This window comes from Callospermophilus lateralis, chromosome 9 (assembly GCF_048772815.1).
Source record: "Callospermophilus lateralis isolate mCalLat2 chromosome 9, mCalLat2.hap1, whole genome shotgun sequence".
In the NCBI taxonomy this organism is placed as follows: domain Eukaryota; kingdom Metazoa; phylum Chordata; class Mammalia; order Rodentia; family Sciuridae; genus Callospermophilus; species Callospermophilus lateralis.
Window position 1 is genome coordinate 56,832,314 of NC_135313.1, and position 18,110 is coordinate 56,850,423.

At 36.1% G+C, this 18,110-nt stretch overlaps 1 protein-coding gene across 1 annotated transcript in view; it reads left to right on the top strand.

Annotated features, from left to right (window-relative positions):
* The window catches only part of Cirsr (corepressor of RBPJ and splicing regulator), a 39,990-nt gene that overhangs the window by 19,553 nt on the left and 2,327 nt on the right, over nt 1-18,110 (top strand). The window contains exons 8-9 of the mRNA XM_076866342.1: nt 16,118-16,224; nt 17,383-17,468. Of these exons, the coding sequence (XP_076722457.1) occupies nt 16,118-16,224; nt 17,383-17,468 (193 nt within the window). The remainder of the gene's footprint in view (nt 1-16,117; nt 16,225-17,382; nt 17,469-18,110) is intronic.

Below are 18,110 nucleotides of genomic sequence, written 5' to 3' on the forward strand. Positions count from 1 at the left end.
CAGAAACTAACACTATACTTGTGATTACAATTTTACTATAGTAAAAGGATAAAAATCAAGGTAAGCCAAAAGAAGAGGTACATAGAACAAGGTCTGTGAAGGTCCCAGACACAGTCTTCCAAAGTCTCCCTGTAGAGTCAGTACCTGTCACTCTTCTTGTACATTAATATATAACAACTTGCACAGAGTTTTATTAACCAGGGAAACTTACCCAAGCTGTCTAGTTTTTATTGGGCTTTATTACATAGCTGTGAATGATCAAAATCATTAGCCATGAGATTTAACTCTTCTATCTCCAGCCCTTCTTTCTTCCTCAAAGGGCTTCTCTCACCTAGCTCAAAGTCTAGCCCTCTAATCACATGATTTATTTTTCTGGTATGGTCAGCCACCATCTCGAGTCAGCTCTTTTGTTTGTTTGTTTGTTTAGTATTTTTTTAGTTGTAGGTAGACAATACCTTTATTTCATTTATTTATATGTGGTGCTGAGGATCGAACCCAGGGTCTCTCACCTACTAGGTGAGTGCTCTATAACTGAGCCACAACCCCAGTCCTTGAGTCATCTCTTTAGCATGATCTGATCATGTATATTGAAATTAAAAATTATTTTCTTTTTTCTTAAACCACAGTGGAATATTTCAATCATGAGTCACCATCATGACTCACATCAATAACATAAACTATCAGGACCCACCAAAGATACTCTTATCACTCAGGAAATGTCAAGAGTTGAGGTTCCCTCAGAACTGGGGACAAAGGCTAGGAATGGGGACCAGCCCAGCCATTCAGGAAGCTGCCGCATGAGGATCACAAGTTCAAAGCCAGCCTCAGCAATTTGTTAAAGCCCTGTCTCAAAAAATAAAATGTGCTGGGGATGTGGCTCAGTGGTTAAGCACCCCTATGTTCAATCCCTAGTACTTTAAAAAAAAAAAAAAAAAACAGGAACTGGGGACAAAGACCAGCCCAATTGTTATATAGCAGTTGTATTGTCTATTCTTAGTTCAAAATATTTTTTACTTTCTCCTGAGACTTCTTTGATATATGTGTTTAGAGCTCTGTTATTTAATCTCAGAATATTTTAGGTTTTTCTTTTACTTTTATTAAGTTGTGTTATATGGCCCAGATGTGGTCTATTTGGTAAATGTTCTATATGAATGTGAGAAAATATATATATTCTACTGTTGCTAGGTGAATGAAGTATTCTATAAATGTCAACTAGGAAAAAAAATGTCAACTAGATCCAGTTGATGGATCAGTTCAATATATTCTGATTTTTCACCTATTGTACCTGTCAGTTATTGATAGAGGGATAGGAAGTCTCCAGCTATAATAGTGGAGTTGCCTGTTTCTAAAGATACTTATCAGTTTTTCCTTTACACATTTTGATACTCTGTTAGGCACATACACATATTTGGGGTCTTTTTGGAAAATTGACCCTTTTACCGTTATGTAATACTCTAGTTAGCCTTGGTATTTGTCCTTGCTCTGAAATCTGTTTGTCTAAAATTAATGTGGCGCCGGTTACAGGGGTGCATGCTTGTAATCCCAGCTACTCAGAAAGCTGAGACAGGAGTATTACAAGTATGAGGCAATCATACTTAACAACCAGAGCAACTTAGCAACCCCCGTCACAGATTTAAAGAATAAAAAGGGTGGCTCAGTGGTTTTAACGCAGTGGTAGAGTTCCCCTGGATTCAATAAAATTAATATATATGCTCCATCTTTATTTGGTTATTGTTAGTCTGAGTATATCTTTCTCCATTCATGCACTATTTTGCTTTGTTTTTATTTTTGTTTTTTGTGGTGCTAAGGATCGAACTCAGAAGCTACCACATGCTAGGCAAGCACTATTACTGAACTAACCCCATCCCCCATTCTTTAACTTTTAATTTGTGTCTTTTTTTTTTTTTTTTAAGTACTGGGGGTTGGGCCCAGGGGTACTTAACACTGAACTACATCCCCAGTTCTTTTTTGAGATAGGGTCTCACTAAGCAGGCCTTGTCCTTAAGATCTTTCTGCCTCTGCCTCCCGAGTTGCTGGGATTATAAGTGTGCGTCCTCCAGCTCCTGTGCCTTTATCTTTAAAGTAGATTTCTTTTAAATATCATACAGTTGGGTCTTTTTTTTTTTTTCTTACAGTCTCTCAGTTGGTATGTTAAGATTCTTTATATAAAAGTGATGATTGATATAGTTAATAGCTTTCATTTTTTTAACATTTATTTTTTAGTTATAGGTGGACCCAGTGTCTATTTTACTTTATGTGGTGCTGAGGATTGAACCCAGTGCCTCACACATGCTAGGTGAGCACTCTACCTCTGAGCCACAACCCCAGCCCCTAGCTTTTGTTTTTTTTAATTTTTTTCTATTCATTGCCCTCGTTCATCGTTTCATTTTTGTTCTTTTTCTACTTCATCTGGTTTTAAATGAGTATTTTATATGATTTCATGTTTTCTCAACATTTCAATTATACTATTTCTTGATTTTTTTTTTAAATTGGTCATCTCATACTTTGCAATGTACACATATAACTAAGTCTACTTTCAAAGAACACTCTACAACTTCCTGGATAGTGCAGGTGCCTTTTAACAAAGTACCTAGTTCCTGTTATATAACAGAGTTCTTCCTTCCTATCCCTTAAACATTGCTGTTATAATTTCATTTACTCATAAGCTATAATCATTTATTTTTGCTATCTTTATTTTGAATCAGCAGTTATCCTTTGGATCAGTTAAGAATATGAAAAATGGGTTGGGAATATACCTCAATGGTAGAACACTTACATAGTATGCACAAGGCCATGAATTGATCCCCAACACTGCAAATAAAGAAAAAAAATTTGAAAAATAAAAGATCTGATTGATTTTATTTGACCTTCATTTATTCTTTCTTGAACACTCTTCCTTATGTAGACCTGAGTTTCTGACCTAGGTTATTTTGTTTCTCTCTGGAAAACTTAAAGACAGGTGTACTGACAGCAAATTCCTTGTTTGTCTGTTTATTTTGTATTTTAAAGAAGGTCTTTGTTTTTATACTTTTGAACAATAATTTCACTGATACTGAATTCTACATTAGTGGGGTTTTTTCTTTCTTTTTATTCATTTATTCTAATCAGTTATACCTGACAGTAGAAAGTTCTTCAATTCATTGTACACAAATGGAGCAGAAATTTTCACTTTTCTGATTGTGCATGAATTCAACCTATACCCTAAAGATTTAAAAAGCATACTGCAGTGACGCAGCCACTTCAGTGCGTTGTGTATGTGTACCATCATACCATTTGAATAGATACCTTCTTTATCTATTCATCTGTTGGAGGGCATCGAGGTTGCTTCCATAGTTTAGCAACTATTCACAGTTGCTAAACTATGGAAGCAACCTCGATGCCCTTCAACAGTTGCTAAACTATGGAAGCAACCTCGATGCCCTTCAACAGATGAATAGATAAAGAAGCTGATGATACATATACATAATGGAATATTACTCAGTAATAAAAGAGAATAAAACGATGGCATTTGCAGGTGAATGGATAGGTTTTTCTTTTTAACATTTCATTTCTCTCAATTCTGTGTGAATGATGAATTCACTGAGTATAGAACACATATATCCACTCTACCACTGAGCCACATCCCCAAGCCCCTCATTTTCTTCTTGCTTGCATGGTTCTTTAAGAGAAGTCCAGTGTAATTCTTTGCTCTTCTCTAAGCATGGTGCTTTTTTCCTCTAACATCATTCAGGACTTTCTCTTCATCTTTGATTTTCCTCAGTTTGAATATGATGTGCATAGCTATGATTATTTTTGGCATTTATCCTGTTTGGTGTTCTCTGAGCTGTGGACTTGTGGTTTGATGTATATCATTAATTTTAGGAAATTCTCAGTCATTATTTTTCAGATGTTTCTTTTATTATTTTCTTTCTTTTTCTTGTATTCCTCATATATATTTACACATTTTATAATAGTCCTACAACTCTTGGATGTTCCTTTTTTCTCTCTCTCTTCAGTTTAGGAAGTTTCTATTGCTTTGTCTTTTTATTTATTTATTTTTGGTTTTTAAGATGAAATCCAGGGCCTCATGCATGCTAAGCACACACTGCACTGAACTACACCCCTAGCACCTTCTGTTGACATATCTTAAAACTCAATGATTCTTTCTTACTGATGAGTCCATCCAAGGCATTCTTCCTTATCTTTTTGTCAGGAGGAGATGCAGTACTAGGGATGGAATCCAGGGGTGCTCTCCCACAGCGCGATATTGCTAGCCTTTTTTATTTAGAGTTTCCCAAGTTGGCCTCTAACTAACAATCCTCTTGCCTCGTACTTTTTTGTTTTTTGGTTTTTTTAACTTCTTGTTGTTGCACCTTTATTTTATTTATTTACTTACTTATTTATGTGCGATGGTAAGAATTGAGCACAGTGCCTCACACATACTAGGCAAGTGCTCTTACCATTAAGCATAATCCCAGCCCTCTGTTAGTACTTTTTATTGCTGGTATTTCTTTTTTGCTTCTTTTTTAGAGTTCCAGATTCTGATTATATTATCCATCTGTTCTAAATGTAGCCCACTTTTTTCATTAGAGTCCCTAGCATAGCAATCTTAGCTTTCAAATCTCCAGTCTGATAATTCCACAATATCTGCTATATCTGAGTTTGGTTGTAATACTTTCTCTCTCTCTCTCTCTCTCTCTCTCTCTCTCTCTCTCCCTCTCCCCACCTCCCTCCCTCCCTGCCTTCCTCCCTTCTTCTCTCCCTCTCTCCCTTCTTCTCTCCCTCTCTCCCTCTCTCCCTCTCCCCTCCTCCTTCGTCCCCACCCACCCCACAACATGCCTTGAAATTTTTTGTTGAAAGCCAGACATAGTGTATCAGATAAATGGAACTTATGTAAATAGCTCTTTACTGAGAGGTTTTATATTTATCTGCCTTGGAGTTAGGCAGTATGGACTGTTTGTTGTAGCTATAGATGTCTGAGGCTAAAATTCCTCTAGTGTCTTCTCTTTTTTTTTTGATTTCCCAAGAGATTCCTCCTTTAACATTAAGAGTAGAGTCTGAGGGCTGGGGATGAGGCTCAAGCGGTAGCGCGTTCACCTAGCATGCATGCAGCACGGGTTCGATCCTCAGCACCACATGCAAACAAAGATGTTGGATCCGCCGGAAACTAAAAAAAAAAAGGTGGTAGTAAGATGTGAGAGAAGGTGAAACATTTATAGTCGTGTGATTAGGTATTAGTCTTTTAGTTAGCCTATGCCCCTCCTGGTTGTAACCTTCACAAATGCTTCTCAGCATTTCCCCTACACTTCTCAGATTTTTTACCTCATGTAGGTATTTGACAAAATACCTTTGGCAAGAGAGTTTCCCTAAAGAGTAAGCATTTGTTAAAGACAACAAAGTATACTGAGCATATTTCAAAATGGTTTCTTTCCCCTTCCCATTGATACAAGGAAAGGACAAGGGGATTATTCTTTGGTCTTCACAGTGAGAACCAGATAAGACTCCTAGAAACAAGACTCATCAAAGTGTGGGACCCTTCTAAGCCTGGCCCTCAAGAGTTTTTCTCTCTCAAGTTAGTCCCTCAAGACTCCCAACAATCAGGCAGTACCTTAAATATTCCTACCAGTTGCTTTCTCTTCTCTCAGCAATGGTTTCTGATACCAACAAGCTATAAATTCTGTATGCCACCTGTCTCCAGTTTTCAGGTGTCATTTTGCCCTGCATCCTCAGTTTTCTAAAGATCTAAGTTGGTTGATTTTCATGTTTTTTAGCGTTTTTCTTCATGTGAAAATAGGAGGACTTTCAAGCTTTTTATATAAAAGCAAATTTAAAACAGTATTACTAGATATATTAGACATAGACAAAATTGCAAGACTTGAGTTCCAGACATCCCACAAACAGCTAAGATGATAATAGGTACTTAATGTTTTAATATCTCTACCTAATCTCATTTATACATAGCTTTTAGCATTCTGGAAAAATCCAAAAAATGAATAAATGTTCAAAGTAAGAAATGCCTTTTTTTCTTCTCTGCAATGCTGGGGATTGAACCCAGGGTTCTCAAGGATGCTAGTATCCCCAGCCCTAAGGAAAGCCTTATTGTACATTTGCACAAAGATTTGTGTACCAGTGCTCTTTTCCTTGCCTAAATTTTCCTCTTGATTTTTCTTGAAGAGTGTTCTATGAAGCCATAGTACTGATAAAAGTTTTTCAACAACAGAAACTTCCATGTGCTGCTCCTCAATCTTATCATCAGCCTTTCATGTTTGAAGGCATTTTTTATTGCTTGGGAACATGTTTGAGAAATTTAATAATTGTCTTATCATAAGCTTTGCTAAGAAGACACTTAGGAGCATGCTGGAGGGACTTTCTGTAGAAAGGGAAATGATAAACTCAGTAGCCCTTCTGGTACCCCCAGAATCTGTTATATTGAATCTGTTATGGAGTTCTTATATACAGCTCCTTGAAGAGGTTCAATCCTACCAGCATACCTATGAAGATAGCCCTGCATCTCTCTTTTTTTTTTTAGAGAGAGAAAGAATTTTTTTTAATATTTATTTTTTAGTTTTCGGTAGACACAACATATTTTTTTATTTTTATGTGGTGCTGAGGATCGAACCCAGTGCCCCATGCATGCCAGGCTAGCGCGCTACCGCTTGAACCACATCCCCAGCCCCAGCCCTGCAATCCTTGGCAGACTTTTTCAGTCTTCCAACATAATCCTTCTCCAAAATCTCATTAAAGCGAGGCAGTGTCTTAGTCCATTTTCTGTTGCTCCAACAAAATACCTGAGAGTATGTGAGTGATTGATTGATTGATGTGTAATGGGGATTGAACCCAGGGACACTTAACCACTGAGCCACATCCATCCCCAGCCCTGTTTTAGACTTTGTTTAGAGACAGGGTCTCGCTAAGTTGCTTAGGGCCTTGCCAAGTTGCTGAGGCTGGCTTTGAACTCCTAGTCCTCCTGCCTTAGCCTCCTGAGCTGCTGGGATTATAGGTGTGTGCCACCATTCCCAGCAGACTGAGTGTCATGGTGTTGAGAGGTAGTGGGACCTTTAAGAAGTGTTTAGTCCCTGAGGGATCAACACTCATAAAGGGATTAATGCTATCTAGTGTGAGGAAGGAAGGGAAGGAAGGAGGGATAGAAGGAGGGAGCTCTCACTCTCTCTCATAGGACAGGATTAATAACCTCTGCAGAGGATTATTATAAAGTATGCCCACATGTTCTTCCGCTTCCCAAGTTGAAACAGCATGAGGCCCTTACTAGGAGCCAAGCAGAAGCCATGATTCTAGAGGCTGGGAAGTTGGCACTGGCTTCTGCTTGGCTCCTAGTAAGGTCCTACTACCTCTCAACACCATAACACTGGGAACCAAGGCTCAACATGTGTTTTGGTGGGGTCAAACTATATTCAGACCATAACAGGCAGATATTACAACTACCAAAAAATTGACTTAAAAATAAAGAAGTTAAGCACCAATTCTCTCCTTTATAAGGTAGTTGATCACAAGTGCTTATACTTGATTGTGGTTGATTTACTTTTTTCCTTTATATGTAGATGATTTTATGTTGTTAAATATTTTATGCAAGAAGAAGCTAGGTAGTAGTTGAAAAAAAGTGGACCTATTAAAGATATTATCTAGGCTGGGTACAGTGGTGCACACCTATAATCCCAGTGGCTCAGGAGGCTGAAGAAGGAGGATTTTAAGTTCAAAGCCAGCCTCAGCAACTTGGCAAGGCCCTCAGCAACTTAGCAAGACCCTGTCTCTAAATATTAAAAATGTCTGGGGTGTGGCTCAGTGGTTAATTGCCCCTGGGTTCAATCCCTGGTACCAAATAAAAAGAGAAGTTTATCTAGTAAAACTTGTCAAGTCATCTTGTGGCAGAACTCAAAATGATACTCTTTACTAGTACTTTAAATTTTAAGTGACACTAGTGGTTAAGTTATTTCAGACTATTTGTATATATTATTATAAATTAGTGATTAAATTTGTTAAAGTGTCTGTTCCTTGAAATTCTACTGACGTCAACAAATTAATTACAGTCCTGTTCTAAATGACTCTGTTCTGTGTTAAAGGCGTGTGTGGGACTAGAGGAGGCTACAACTCCCACATTCTCAAAGGGGTATTATGATTCTCAGATAACAATCATAATTCTCTCTTACATATTTCTTCCTATTAACTTCATTGCATCCTTTCAAGGTCTGCCAGCCTCAAGTAATAGAAATTAGTTTGAGATTACCCAGGAAGGAAAAGGAGAATGAATGGAATTCAGTACACCTAGTAAAACTAATTCTTCTACCCAAATCAAACATAATAAACTTAATATTAACCTTCATCATGTTCCAAATGCTTTGCTTTTTACCTTTTCTAAATTCTATGAGGATTTGAAAATCGAATTCAAATTCTATTTTATTCCTGAAAAATCTTAAGTTTTTCTGAGATAGGGCCTGTGTCTTATTTATTTTTGTATCCCCATTGCCTTAAACAATGTACATACTTAGTAAATAATAGTATAGTTGGTGAATAGAAAGGCTTTGCTAATAAACATCATTGTTGATCATCTCCTCTTAATTATATATATACATATATGAGTATATATTAGGGGTACCAGGGATTGAACTCAGGGACACTCGACCACTGAGCTAAATCCACAGCCCATTTTTGTATTTTATTTAGAGTCACACTGAGTTGCTTAGCACCTCCCTTTTGCTGAGGCTGGCTTTGAACTCTCAATCCTCCTGTCTCAGCCTCCCTAGCCACTGGGATTATAGGCATGTGCCGGCTTCCTCTGATTATATTTTATAATAGAAATTATAATTTGTTTTACTTACGAACTAATTTTCCCCAAAATATTATAAGTTTAAAGGTAAAATCCAAGTTCTTGAGAAGTTCTAGTAAGATGAAATAACAAGCCCTCACTAACACACAAATTTAAAAAAAGAATTTTCTGTGTTAATATACTAGGGATACATAAGTTCAAATTCCCTATACAGGGCTCTCCTCAGTTATATACATACAAAATATATATGGGTATAGCGAGAGTTTATAGTATCATAGTCACTCAGTAATTACTAGTGACTGAAAAGATCATGTGTAACTTTTTTTTTTTAATAAAATACACTAGTCTTAAGTATAGGGTTTAAGTTTGGCAAATGTACACACCTGGTAACAAACTTACCTGACAAGATAAGGAGCATTACCATCACCCTAGAAAATTCCTATCTGTCCCTTTCTGGTCTGCCTCCTCTAATCATGAATTTCTAATCCCATCTATTAGTCATACCTGGGTTTTTTTTGTTGTTGTTGTTTAGTTTTTGATTTTTTGTTTTGGCACTAGGGATTTAACCCAGGGGCACTTTACCACTGAGCTACATACCCAGCCCTTTTTATTTTGAGACAGGGCTTCACTGTGTTGCTTAGGGCCTTGCTAACTAAGGTGCTGATGCTTGCCTCGAATTTGTGATCTTCCTGCCTCAACTTCCTGACTCATTGGGATTATAGGCCTGCGCCACCATGATTAACTTTATTATTGCTGGTTGTATCACCACTGTAATATTTGCATATAAATTAAGTTGAAAACAAGTTATAAAGATAAAATCAAATATGTGTCAAATATCTTCATACTGATTCTGTAAATCAAGGTTGATTTTAATAAATAGTAATTTTTACTAGCATATAATAAGGACAGTTTGATATTTTTTTGCCTTTGTGTATTTTTTAGACACATGGACTAAAATGAAATGTTTGATTTTTCTTTATATTGTGTGTTTTAATAGACATCAGTTAGCTGTCTTCAGTATGAACTTGGGATGAGGGCAATAAGAAATCTTATTGTTTCTAGCCTCCTCAAAGATGAACTGGCAGTGTGTCAGGAAAATTCCCAGTATGGAGCAGTTTTATTACAATTCAGTACAATTGGTTCTTGCATAACCTTTAGAAAATCATACATAAAACATTCTCATCTATATAAATAAAAATCACCCACACACTTTATTAATAGCTTTGTTCACTTTTTTCCCTGGGAATTATGCTGCATGTTCCTACTGTGCCCCTTTTTTTAGTCTTTTTAAAAAGACAACGTTCTATAAGCTTTCTTAAAAGCAAAATGGTTACAGTAATATAAGTGTGAGGTAATTCTCAATAATTCCCACAAGACCTAGATCTCCCTCTTAATAATGTACTATAAATAGTGTTTCTAAGTGTCATAGTCAGTTTAACCTTAGGAAAGAAAAAAGGACAGAAGATTATGCTTTCATGGAAATGATAGTCATGTTTTCTTTTATTTGTGATAATATATGATGATTTACTTATTTGTATTCATTCTGGGGATTGAACCCACAGTCTTGTGCATGCTAAGCAGATGCTCTGCCTCTGAGCTGTATACTCCCAACCAACCACTGGGTGTTTGGGGGGTTTTGTTGGTAGTGGTGGTTTGGCTTGCTTATTTGTTTCTAGTGTTACTAGGGGTCGAACACAGGGCTTCAGAATTGTCAGTCAAAAGCTGTACCACTAAGCTGCATCCCCAGTGCAGGGGGGTTATTGATCTTATTTATTTATTTACTTATACATTCTTGGAGATTAAATCCTGGGTTACTCTACCACCCAACTTTATCCTCAGCTGTCTTTATTTTTTTATTTTGAGGCAGTGTCTCTCCAGCAGTGTCTCCAGGTTGCCCAGGATGGCCTTGAACTTGTGATCTTCCTACCTGGGCCTCCTGAGTAGCTAAAGTTATGGGGCATGCAGCACCACCAGCCAAGGAGTGTTATTTTAAAATACACATTTTCAAGTTTATGCTGCTGTTCAACTAAAAGGCCACAGTAAATACATGGTAAAAGGGGTTACAGAACATACCAAGTAGAAGTCTTACTAGCCTGATTTGCTTAAATGGAGATATGTTTTGGGGCTATCATTTTCTGGAATACAAACTTTTTGGAAGATTTTCTATATATTATTCCAAAGGTAATATTAAAATAATGTAATAATAAACCTGTAGATCCAACTACCAATTTACAGAAAATTAAGGAGCTAGAAGAACATGTTCAACAGTATCACCCTCCATAATGTGGGATATTTAACAGGACAGATTACCTGGTTTCTTCAACAAATGAATAGCAGGGTGAAGGGAAGGAATGGGTAAATTTTTTAAGATTAGAAAACTAGATACAATTGGAGAAATTTAAATATAAACTGGATATTAGATTTTTTTTTAATTATCAATATTGATAGGTATAATAAAAATATTGCAATTTTAAGAAATTGTCCTTACTGATTCATACCAAAGTGATATCTGAGATTTTGCTTAAAATACTTTTCCAGAAAAAAAAAGTTGGATGTAATAGATGAAACAAGAATGGTAAAATAGTAAATGCTTGAAGCTATGTTACATAGGTTTGAAACATTCTGTACCATAAAATTAAATTTAAAAGACGTAGTTGGGCTAGGGATATAGTTAAGAAAAAGATTGCTTGCCTAGCACACAAAATCCCTGGGATCAATCCCCAACACCACTGAACACACACATATATTGGAAAGGGAAAAAATAGATCACCACAGTAAAAGCGAGCAAAACTGTATTCACTTTCAGAATAGCAGTTTAGTTTAGCAAACAACAACATCCCTATAAATTAACATATAAAATTTGGGGGAAGGATAAAAAGGCATTTATAATGAAGCCTTACTCAACCTACAATTCATCCGCTCTTCTCTTATACCATAAATTTTTAGACAATACTTCATTTAAAAAGAATAATGAACTCAGAATGGAAGATACATCTGACAGTGGGAATAGTAGATGGACCTCACTCTGGCAGCAGAACACAACAAGGGTCTGTCTTGTCTTCCACCTTAGTCTCCCCCTTGTGCCATTTGTGGCATTCACCTGGGACTGCTGTCTTCTAATTGTGGAGGAGTCAGATTTGTGGCCTTTCCTCATAGCCAGACCTTTGGCTTTGTATATTTATCTGGGATAAAATACCTATTTTACTACAGAACATTTTTGACCTTCTATTGCTCATTGCTTTTGTTCAGTTTTATATATTTTTTTAAATATTTATTTTTTAGCTTTAGGTGGACACAATATCTTTATTTTATTTTTATATGGTGCTGAGGATCGAACCCCGGGGGATTGAGCCAAGGGCCTCAAACATGCTCTAACACTGAGCTACATCCCCATATACACCCCACCTCCCCAGACAGGGTCTCGCTAAATTGCCCACACAGCTCTCAAACTTGTGATCTTCTTGCCTTGACCTCTCAAATAGCTGGGATTACTGGTATGTACCAGTGAACCTGGCTAAAATAAATGTCCTTAATGAGTAGATTCAGCCCCTTACAAACATAATTTGTGCAGCTTAATTTACCTTCTGAGAATTTTTTCTTTCCTGAGTTACTGATTGCATGGTATTTTTCCTGGGAGAACATAGTCCACATCTAATTACTATATAGAACTGAACACCATAGCACTATTGGTACTTTGACACTTTACAATATTGCCATATTACAATAAGAAAAGTTTGTAGAATAAATTAATATTGAGAGTAATTCCTTCAGTGGACTTGCTTCCTAAATCAGAAATTGTTTTTTATGCTATAGAGGCCCACCCTTGTGGCTGAATGATGTAGAAAGCCCTCGCAAGTCTACGTTTTACTGAAATCTCTAGAATTATTCTGCCATAGTAAATTTAAGAGTTAACTAAATATTCCTGAGACCCAACTCCATTTGTAATTTAAATTAAGATATCATACATTAAAAATGTAGTTATTTTTTGTATTTGAACATTTGCATAATCTATTTTATTAGCATATCTGTATTATCAATGAATTTTGAGTTCTCAGCCTAGTGTCATTTCTGTCAATGTAACTCTACATAGCCACTGCCACAGTGACATGAAAGTATAAAGATGTCTTGCTAAATATATCTTAATTAAACTTGACTTGTCACATCTTCTAAACACAGAGATTTAAACCTAGAACTTTTGATGCTAGGAGATTTAAGTACAAAAATAAGCCAGGCATGGTGGCGCACTCCTGTAGTTCCAGTGACTCCGAAGGCTGAAGCAGGTAGATCACAAGGTTGAGACCAGCCTCAGCAACCTAATGAGAACCCCTAAGCAACTCAGCAAGATCTTGCCTCAAAATAAAAAGTAAAATGTGCTAGGAATGTGTCTCAGTGGTTAATAACCACTGGGTTCAATCCCCAATACTGGGCTGGGGTTGTGGCTCAGTGGAAGAGTGCTTACCTAGCACACATGAGGTACTGGGTTTGATCCCCAGCACTACACACACACACACACACACACACACAAAAAAAAAAAAGCCAACTAAATAAATCCCCAGTACCCAAAAAATAAAGGTGAATAAGACTAGATTTGAAAAATGTTACTACTCAGAACAATTTTTAAGAATTATAGACTGTTATAAAATAATCATAAAGATTATATAGCTACTGGTAAAAATGAATTGTTACTATTAATTGAGTACTGTTTGTCAGGCACTTCACTAAACACTATTTACAAAGTAGTAATGTATGCTGTTTTTGTACTGCACAAAGTTCGGTTGGGGTTTTAAGAAATATAAATGTCATAAGAGTAATAGTTGTTGTGTAATCTGTATAATCTGTCACATTGATGAAAGAGAACATTTTCTTGACGTAGTTGGAAGTACTGTAAAAAAATGCATGCTTTCTAAAACATTAAAATTATCCATCTTGTGATGAAAACTAATGAAATTAGTGGTAACCTCTCATCCTATTGACTAAGCTCTTTGGCCCTTTACTAGAGTGGTTTTTATCTTAATTCTTAGCATATTTGCTTTCTGAATTTATATGACATCTAATAAAGTTAACAAGGAATTGTATTTTTGACAGTTCAGAGGACACATTTTCTACTTTCTAAAAGTATGTTCCTACATGTGAAATTTGAGAATCCCACCAATTCTGTTGTTTTGGGTTCTGGGTTTGGGGTTTTTGGTTTTTGGTGTTCTGTGGCTCAAACCCACATCTTTGCAGATACACTAGGTAAGCATTCTACCACTGAAGTACACGGAGCTGTTATTCATTCATGTGAAGCCATTAATTGTATGAGCACTTTTATGCCATTTAGAGACAACTAGTAACTAATACTTAAATTTTGAATTTTTTAAATTTTTAGTTGTAGATGGACACAATACCCTTATTTTATTTACTTTTTTTTGGGGGGGGTACCAGGAATTGAACCCAGGGGCACTTAACCACTGGCTGAGGCTGGCTTTGTACTTGTGGTCCTCCTGTCTCAGCTTCCTGAGCCACTGGGATTACATGCCCCAGCGTATTTACTTATTTTTATGTGGTACTGAGGATCAAACCCAGTGTCTCACATGTAGTAGGCAAGCACTCTACCACTGAGCTACATCCCCAGCCCCTGAAATTTGATTTTTATTTAAAATTTTATTGTCAATATATGCAACCATATTGTAATTTTTAAAGGGTCATTAAAGTAATCCATAGGAATTAAATATGAACTCTCCCCATATGTCAATGATAGGCAGTTTCCTCCCTATTCTCTCCTTCATAGCTAGAGTAGCCATTCAGTTTTTCTTGATAACATGACTAGAATGGTAAAGCCTAGAGAGCAATACCCTTTTCCACCCAGTTTTACCAAAGCTGCTATTGACAAGTGAACAGGTTTGGATTGATTGCCTTTTTTGTTGTTGTTGTTTTGTTTTGTTTTGTTTTTTTAAGTTCTTTTTTTGTATTTTTAAAGAGAGAAAATTTTTTAATATTTATTTTTTTAGTTTTCGGCAGACACAACATCTTTGTGTGTATATGGTGCTGAGGATCGAACCCGGGCCGCACACATGCCAGACGAGCACGCTACCGCTTAAGCCACATCCCCAGCCCCTTGATTGCCTTTTGTTTTCCATGGTAACAGATAGTTACCATATTAACGATAAATAAGTGGTAAAAGACCAATAAAGAAGAGAAAAGGAAAAAATAGACAAAATTTTTAATAAACAAACTAGAGAATCTGTTTCTGAATGTTTCTCTGTCTCCTACCATCTGTTATGAAGTCCTTGTCTTCAGTAACTGTCTCAGTCTTCCTTGTATTACAGACATGTGGCCCAGGGTAGTTCATTTAAGCTAATGTACAGAAATTTGGATGTAGTTACCATGAAATGTTGTCAGTTTCTTAGCTACAGTGAAAATAAAATGGAACAGGAATATAGAAAAGAAGGAGCTGGGGTCGTGGCTCAGTGGTAGAAGCTTGCCTCTCACATGTGAGGCACTGGGTTCGATCCTCAGCATCACATAAAAATAAATGAGTAAAATAAAGGCATTGTATCCATCTACAACTAAATATTTAAAAGAAAAAGAAAATTAAGAGTGAAGAATCTCTTCTGCTTTACATAGCCTTATTTTGAGGGAATAGGACAGACCTTTCAACTTTTTTTTATAATGTATATTCTGTTAGTCCATATCACAGGACCAAAAAGAAACTCACTTTTCAATTTGGGATTTTGCAAACAGTAGCTTATGAAAAATATAAAATATGCACACCTATACCTATCCTAAAATTGCTTTTATCAACCCCAAACTAATAACTAGAAATTTCAAAATCTGGGCATATTTTATAAGTGAGATTAAAGAGCCTAGTCGTTACTCAGTAGACATGGGGGCAAGACTGTTGATGATATCAACCCCACAGCATTGTATTCAATATTGGTGTTTGATAAGCAGGGGTAAGGAATTTTCTTTTGGAAAGTAGGATAATAAATTGTGTATGTAACTGTAAAAATATCTCTTTTAAGTGAATTCTTACTGAGAGAGTAACTATTAAAAGTTTAATTGTAGTTTGTCATTTTGTTTTGATCTTATACTAAAAACTTCCAACCAAACAACATGTAAATATATCTTTTTCAATATGACAAAGTTGCATAAGAGAATCCCCTTGCACGTAAAGAAAAATGCAATTATTTTCTATTCTGAATCTCCAGACTGCTGTTTTAGAAAATCATATCTGATTATTTGCTCAGCAGAAGATTATTGAGTTGATTTAGCTGTGATTTTACTTAACAAAGCTTCAACTGCATTCCTACTGTGGAGTCCGAAAAAGGTAGAGAGATATAAATGATACATTCAAACTGTGATTTTTGTGAACAGGGCCATCGATGCACCCCTCGGAGCTAATAGCGGAGATGAGAAACAGTGGGTTTGCACTGAAACGAAATGTGCTGGGGAGAAACTTGACCGCAAATGATCCATCACAGGTAATGATCTTTTTATCAGTAAGCTGAAAATGTCTATAAATCTAAATGTGATTGCTTGTGAATTGCTACTTAATGTTTCCAATATGCATATATCCATAGGAAAGTCACATAGAGCAAAGAAAATTCCTAAAATGTATTTTGATTTTGCCTCTTTATTATTTTAACCTAAATGAGAAATTGTTTATAAACCTATATTTTAATAAATGAAACAGCTCCTCTGTGTTTATATGGATAAAATAACCAAATGAGTGTTAAGATTGTTTTTCCCTTCCTGCCAACTCACCCCTGACATGACATTAAATTGAACTAATGGTAAGAAATATATAGGCAAACTCCTAAAAATTACAGAAAATATTTTTAAACATTTTTAATTTATTAAAGTTAGAAAATAGTTGAGTTTGAAGGGTTGTATTAGTATGTATTCAATAACATACAATTAAAATTTAAAGGCTAAAATTATGGATGTCTGTGGATATTTTGACCTTCCTATAAGATTCATGATCTTTTTTTTTTTTTACAGTGTTGGTAATTAGCTACATGCTAGACAAGTGCCCTACCAGTGAGCTACACTCCCAGCCCCTCATGATCTTCTTGTTTTTTAAATTTCATTAAATTATTTTAAAGATAAAATATTTAATAGGAAAATGCTGAAATTCAAGAAATCTAAAGATTGTTTCTGTGTTCATTTTTTCTTTTCTTCCTGATAAAGTTTTCTAATGTTAGCAAGGCAGTTGTATTAACATCTTATGATCCACTGTAACAGGTAGACTACAAAGAAATTTTAAAAATTCCATTCGCAGCTGGGTACGGTAAAATATATCTGTAATCTCAACGGCTCACAAGGCTGAGACAGGAGGATCACAAGTTCAAAGCCAGCCTCAGCAAAGGCAAGGCACTTACAACTCAGTGAGACCCTGTTTCTAAATAAAATTTAAAAATAGGGCTAGGGATGTGGTTCAGTGGTTGAACATCCCTAAGTTCAATCCCTGGTACCAAAAAGAAGAAAAAGAAAAAATTCCATTTGCAGTTCCTAGTCCAAAATACCATATTCATCTATAGTATGTCCCAAAAAAAAAAAAAATTCTTGTTTATGAATGTTTTCTTTCCTGATAACTACTTGTTTGAAAATTTAGCAATTTGATGTCTTTGTTGACTCAGGAGTATGTTGCAAGTGAGGGTGAAGAGGATCCAGAAGTGGAATTCTTAAAGTCACTCACAACCAAACAAAAAGAAAAACTTCTCAGGTAATTGGAAAAGTATATATTTAATAGATTTTGTGTGTGCATGTTTGTGGTGCTGGAGATCTGAAGCAGGAAGCAGGGCCTCATGCACTACAAGGCAAGTGTGCTACCACTAAGCTACACCCCCAGCCGCACTAAGAGCTCTTGAAGCTATTTAATATGCATCATGTTGATTTATTCTTCAGCCATAGTAATACAATTCTGTTGTCTTTTTTTTTTCCAATAATATAAGATTGTGTACTTGGATAATACCACAAACTATTGCACTTTTCAGTATATTTAATTTGAAAATTGACTTATTTGTAGGTTTTACTTTTCAGAATAGATTTATGTGTATCTTTGCACAGTTTGTTCTTAGAAAATATTTTTGGTGCTGGGAGTGGTGGCACACGCCTGTAATCCCAGCAGCTCAGGAGACTGAGGCAAGATGATCCTGAGTTCAAAGCTAGCCTCAGCAAAAGGGAGGCTTGCTAAGCAACCCAGTGAGACCCTGTCTTTAAATAAAATACAAAATAGGGCTTGGGGTGTGGCTCACTGGTTGAGTGCCCCTGAGTTCAATTCCAGGTACCAAAAAAAGGAAGAAAGAAAATGTTTTTGCCCATGTGTCTTTGTTTTCTTTCTACATCTTGTAAATTTTTGAGAAAT